A 6327-nucleotide genomic window follows, 5' to 3' on the forward strand; every position below is an offset into this window, starting at 1 on the left:
GCTGTACGGAGCTCGGTGCTTTGCTCCATGGCTGTAGGGACAGCAAACTAAAACGCTTTGAAGAAGTTTAAGTTTGCTGTTCCCCGAGTCATTTAAGGTGCATTACACTGCCGAATTTCCTACAGAGACTAGAATTAATGTGCAATACACCACTGAGGCGTACAAACACCGACACCATTAAAGCGGCACAAAAGCATTTAGCCCGCTTTAAAGCGTCATGCACACACACCTCACATTTTGTCTATACACAGCCTATGGTTTCATTTTTAAGACTGTGGTTCTTTTGTGTTAGGGATCAACCCTTATCTACTACACATTCAAGTTAGGACTTCTTTCTTCTTGCTATGCAAGGGATCCATCTTGCTGATCTTACCTCACAAATTAATGGAAGCAAAAATGTGCAATGAACTCAGTGAAAATTATATTCCACCTGTTCAATACATAGGTAGGACAACTGAAAAGGTTATTTAGGAGTTGGAGGATTTCCCATATTTGGGATGTTGACAACACCTACCTATGTCTCAGTCTTGTCTGACTGACAGGATGCAATTCAGCATCTTAGCTAGTATCCAGATGAAGTCAGGACATGAATGAGCACAAACTACTGAAGGTCAGCTCAGATGAGACTAAGATGAGACTGGCATCCTTAGTAAACATTGAACATGATAGGCCTGAGACCTTCAAAGTAGGACTTCCTTGGCCTCCAAATTCTGGAAGCTGTAAGGAAAGAGGGGCAAAGACAGATAGACCTTGCATAATTCTTCTTTCCCTGAGCATCTGCTCTGTGTAACTGTTAAATGCAGGATATAGATGGAGCTATAGTCTGAGCCAATACAGTATTTCTTATATTTTGCATACTTTATTATTCATTTAACTCTAAATAAATTAAAATAAGTAGAGTCATTAATGCATACTGCCTCCATACCCTTATGGGTCAGTACTTCAGATTACCCATAAGAACCAAAGCCAAAAAAAGGCATGGGGAGGTGTTATTTGTTATTTTACCTGGAAAGCTTTCTCTTTGTAAGTTTATCCATTTCATTTCTAGTATCCTTAATGAGACGACTCAGCAAGCACGTATGTGAGATTTGCACCTAAATGTCTATATCTGATCTTTCACCACTGCATCCTCCCAACGTTGTTTCTTTGCTATGTTATATCTAATTTAGATTGTATGCTTCTATAGATATTCTAATGTAAAATTAATGTACTTTAATAATACAAAGCATTCAGGGTATCACAAATGACAAGCCGTTTTATGTACCAGAGTGCCTGGATACACTTGGGTCCTTACTTATTTATTTTGCTGTGTATCGGTTTGAGCCACAAATTGTTTTAAGTTCACCTTTAAAATATCCTGGGATTTTAGCTGTTCTTTGCTTCTCGTACAATGGTAGCATTATCACTACCCTAACCAGTGCCTACGGCAACACTTGGTTAAAAAGAATTCACATCACTGCTTGCCTTAAAAACATCACATAGGTATTGTTACTCAGTTTTAGAAGCTTAGTTGAAAACCTAAAGTCTTCAGACCATCTGGGGGTGAAAACCCTGACAAAGACATAATACCGCAGAAACAACTGTATTACAAAATAAGCAATTCAAATATATGTGAAAAATATTTATGCCCTTTATGACAAGACTTCTTATTTGGTGCTGTATCTTAATCCATCTGAACCACAGTTTTACATGCAACTCAATTTTCTCAATCTAGAGATGTGGTAGTAATTGCTTACCTGACTCACAGGCAAATGTCTTTGATGTCTCATCATGAAAGATAATTGCCACTGCGTGTTTTTTTGTCTCTCGAGGCAGTCTGGTTATGTTTTTTATATTGTGCAGCTCAGTTACCTTGAAATGAAGAGAGACATATCTTAGACCAGTGTATAAATAGTAAAAATAAAATAGTAACCCCCAGGTATTCAGTTTTCATTGCAATCACTACGTTTTCTCATGGCCATCTGACTTCACTTGCTCACGGTTGACAAATAATGTATAAAAGGAAACAGTTTTCAGCTGCAGAACTTTTTGCAGAATTTATTTTCTGACAAAAACATAGTCTTATTTTTTTTCTTCTTATTGTATAAGAATTGTTGTAGAAGACTAGATAAACCCTTCCTCTACTCCATTATTGACTGGCCCAGTATTTTTCCCCAAAGCAGAATTAATATGTTTGAATATATAAACTGGTAAATATGTTGCAGAATCCATAGCAAATATGTTGCTGTAGCAGAAATAGCAGCATCATATTAGTCAGAAGAAATAGCTTATTCATCATGCTAATTAATATCATGGACCTTTGCATTGATTCAGGCTTATTTGTCTTTAAAGAAGTTCTGGAAGCCTTGGTGCTGTCCTTTTCAGAACTATAAATTCAAAATTCAATTTTAAATGGTCTTGTTTCAAAAACCTGAGAAAGACCAAGGATGATTTAATAGGATAGAATTAGGCAAATTAATAGCATATACAATTTGGTCTATTTCCTGCTTCCTTTGATGTAAATATATTACTTTATTTAACTAACACGAATGGAAAGAGCTGGTAACACCACATATTATGAATATTATCCAGCACTTTCCATTATAAATATCGTTTCTCAATTCCTTAGTTTCAGCAAAAAGTAGGGCTGGAAGGGACCTTATAATGTCATGTGGTTCAGCCCCATGCTCAAGGCAGGCTCATCCCTGATTATACAATCCCAGTCAACTGTTTATCTAACTTGCTCTTGAAAATTTCCAAAGGTGGAGATCCCATGACTTCTCTGGGTAGTCTGTTCCAATGTTCAACTGATCTCCTAGTAAGAAAGTTCTTCCTAGTCTCCAACTTAAAGTTCCCCTGATGCAGGCTGAATCCATTGTTCCTAGTGCTGTCTCCTACAGCCACACAGAAAATGTAAGATCCATCCTCTTCGTAATAAACTTTCAAGTATTCAAAAACTAATATTTTTTATTGCTTTCTGTGGCAGACTTTTTCCAAACTGAACACATCCTTCTTGAAGGGTGGGGCCCAAAACCAGATACTGTGCTCCAAGTGAGGCCTCACCGGTGTTGAATTGAATAGAGTGGAACTATCACTTCCTTTGATTTGCAAGTGACACTCCTATTATTACAACCAAGGATGCTATTGGCTTCTTTTTTCAAAAAGAGCACACTGTTGGCTCATATTCAACTTATTGTCCACTGTGACCCTCAGATTCTTCTCTGCAATACCACAGCCTAGCCAGTCATTCCCTAGTTTCTGAGCTGAGGGGCTATGAGCCCATGAGGGGTGAGGCTGGAGCTGGGACTCAGGAGCCCAGGATCCTGGGACAGTGGACCTTGGGCAGAGGGTTCAGCCAGAGTAAACTGGGCCCAGGCCAACAGGCATCAACCCAGACAAGGTTCTAAGACCTGAAGTTGAACCACCCCCGGACCTCTAGTGGTAGCCTTCCAGTCCAATTCTAACATCAAAGCATGGCAGGTAAGACAACAGGGTGGGACCCTGAAAGTCCAGAGGTAAGGGGGGATCCAGATGGCTGCCATGTAGTGACTTGGCCACCCCAAGGCCTTACCTGCTACAGTCTGTTATAACTTCGACAAAAAGAATATGTTGTCAAATAACGTAGATCCCAAACAATATAACCCTCAAGTTTAAACAGTTGATAATATACCAAAGAAGTTTATACATAGATATGGTGGACTAAAGCAAAAACCAATTAAAAGGATTGGATTTTGCCAGGGAGTGAGAGGAATTAGACACTGAAGCTCAGGTTAATGTTTTATGAGAACATGAATATAAAAAATTAAAATTTAAATAAAAATGAATTGAATAAATGCGAAAAATAACTGGCCATTCAGGAACAATACACCACTTAAAAGGAGATGCGTTTCTAGCATCCAACATAAACGTATAGCATATAAACTCTACTTCATTGTAGTATCCAAGATAGGTGACACCAATTTTGGGTCTGGCAGCTTGTGAAAAATTTAATCAAATAGAGTGTGTTCTTGCACTACCAGAAGACACAGGCCTGGAATATGAGACACTCATGTTAAAGTACAAGGATTTATTTTAAGGGCTAGATTGCCTGTCATGTGAACATGTACTTCAGATAAATAAGCAAGTGCTTCCCACTATTCATTCATGCAGAAATGTGCCTTTTGCTCTCCATGATAGATTTAAGGTAGAGTTAGAAAAAACTGAAAAAAGGTCAAGAGATATAGAAAATCTAGGAACCTACAAAATGGGTAAGAGCTGTAGTTATTGTGGAGCAAAATAGTGACCATTTGTATATATGCTTGGATCTGAGGCACTTCAACAAGGCTATCAAATGGGAACATTTAAAATTGCCAGCTAGAGAAGAGATTATCGCCAATTCACAAATGATGCATGATTTTTCAGTAAAATGGATGTCTCCTGAGGATTTTGGCAGCTGAAGATCTAAATTATACGCATTTAATACTCCATTTGGAAGGTACAGATTTCTGCGCCTATTCTTTGGTATTGTGTCCACTCCTGAAGTGTATCATAAAATCATATGCATGATTTATGAGCATATTCTTGATGTGGACACCTCCATAGATGATATTATCATCTGGGGCCCTAGCAAAGAAGAACATGATCACAGACTTCAGGAAGTGCTGAAATGCAAATCTGAAACTGAATAGTGAAGGGCATGCTGGGCATCACACAGAACTTATTTTTATAGGGAATATCATCTCCACTGAAAGGATGAAATCTGACGCAACAAAAGTTCAGACTAATGAAATGATACCAAGTCCCCAGTTAAAGAAAGAAGTGCAATGTTTTCTGGAAAAGGTAATTATCTGGGCAAATTTATACCTAATTTATCAGCAAAAAACAACACCATTGAGGACACTCTTTGAGAATAAATACAAATGGTACTGGAATGCAGAACAGAAAGAATCATAGGTCGCCTTGAAAAAGGAGCTGATACAAGGGACCATGTTAAAATTTTATACTCCTGGAAAACCTATAAAAAATTTAGGATATGAATCACATGTGGGGGTTGGTGCAATTTTTTAACAATTTTTTTGGAAAATTATGTAGACTAGTGGTCCATAGATCCAAATAAATGCAGAGGCAGAAACCAGCTATGCACAGACTGAATGGGAGTTACTAGGAATATTATTTGCCTGTGAGAATTGTCACCAATATGTCTGTGGTCAGACTGTGCATGTGAAAAGAAAGCACAACCCCATCAAAGCATTGTTTAACAAGCCATTAAATGATTGTACTTTGAGGATTCAAAGACTGATCCTGAAGCTGCAAAAGTATACTTCTGTTGTCACCTACACACCAAATTTATGTTTACTGCATAAATGTGTTTACTGTATGCCCTCTCTAAAGTCATGTATGTACCCTGCTATGAAACCAGAAAATAAATTTGAGACAGAGGTGCAAGCCTATGTAGACTTAATTGTCATGTCATTCCCTATAAAAGATAAGAAACTGCATAAAATAAAGCAGAAACAGAAAAAGACAATTCACTGGAACTCTTGAAAGAAATCAGAAGAGCTGGTGCTAAGTGCAATGAGTAGTGGACAATGCTAGGGACCAGTACTTAGGGTGCAGGACAGACTATGAGCCAGGAATGAAAATTAGGAAGGGAGAAATGAGCAGTTGTAGAAGGAGTGTAGCACTTGCTGACAAAAAAAACCAGTGGGGAAGAGGGAGTGTGGAGGCAAAAAAGACTGGAAAAAGTAGGTGGGTATATGGGGAACTATGAAAGAAAGGAAAGTAAGATAGAAACAGGGAGCTTGTGAGGACTGGAAATGTGTGTGGACAGACAACTGAATGAGGGGAGAGGAAAACTACGAATGGGCAAGAAGGCTGAGGCCGGAAGTAGAAATAGAATATATGGGGCAAGGAAGCATAAGTGGAGTGACTGAGTAGGCAAAGAAATTCAGATAAGAATTGACTAAGGGTAGGTTGGAAAGGATGAAGCAAAGGAATCTGTGTCCAATAAAATCTGCTCCCTTTGTAAATTGGGCAAAGAACTGGTTAATCTTACTATTCTTTTGCAAATAAGCAATTTTTTTGTGAAATCAGCTAGAAAGAAGATATCTTTGTTTTGTACTATACACCAAGGAGGCACTGTAGCAAGTGAACTGAGTTATGCTAAGGCTTTATGGCTGGAGTTTAGGCCCTTCCAGAACTAAGTAATTAAATAGTAACTTGCCACCTGGACGCTGTATATCTTGACTTCCAAAAGGCGTTTGATCTAGTATCCTACGATGTCCTTGTGAGAAAATTGGAGGATAATGGGCTGAACTCCAAGACCGTGAGGTGGGTGAGAAACTGGCTGCAGGATAGAACCCAGAGAGT

The 6327-nt window shown here is 38.5% G+C and overlaps 1 protein-coding gene across 1 annotated transcript in view; it reads right to left on the reverse strand.

The window, feature by feature from the left end:
• DOK6 (docking protein 6) overlaps nucleotides 1-6327 on the reverse strand; it is a 388437-nt gene that overhangs the window by 306786 nt on the left and 75324 nt on the right. The window contains exon 3 of the mRNA XM_019518785.1: nucleotides 1737-1851. Coding sequence (XP_019374330.1) covers nucleotides 1737-1851 — 115 coding nt within the window. The remainder of the gene's footprint in view (nucleotides 1-1736; nucleotides 1852-6327) is intronic.

This window comes from Gavialis gangeticus, unplaced genomic scaffold, assembly GCF_001723915.1.
Source record: "Gavialis gangeticus isolate Ggan-Ray unplaced genomic scaffold, GavGan_comp1, whole genome shotgun sequence".
Taxonomy (NCBI): domain Eukaryota; kingdom Metazoa; phylum Chordata; order Crocodylia; family Gavialidae; genus Gavialis; species Gavialis gangeticus.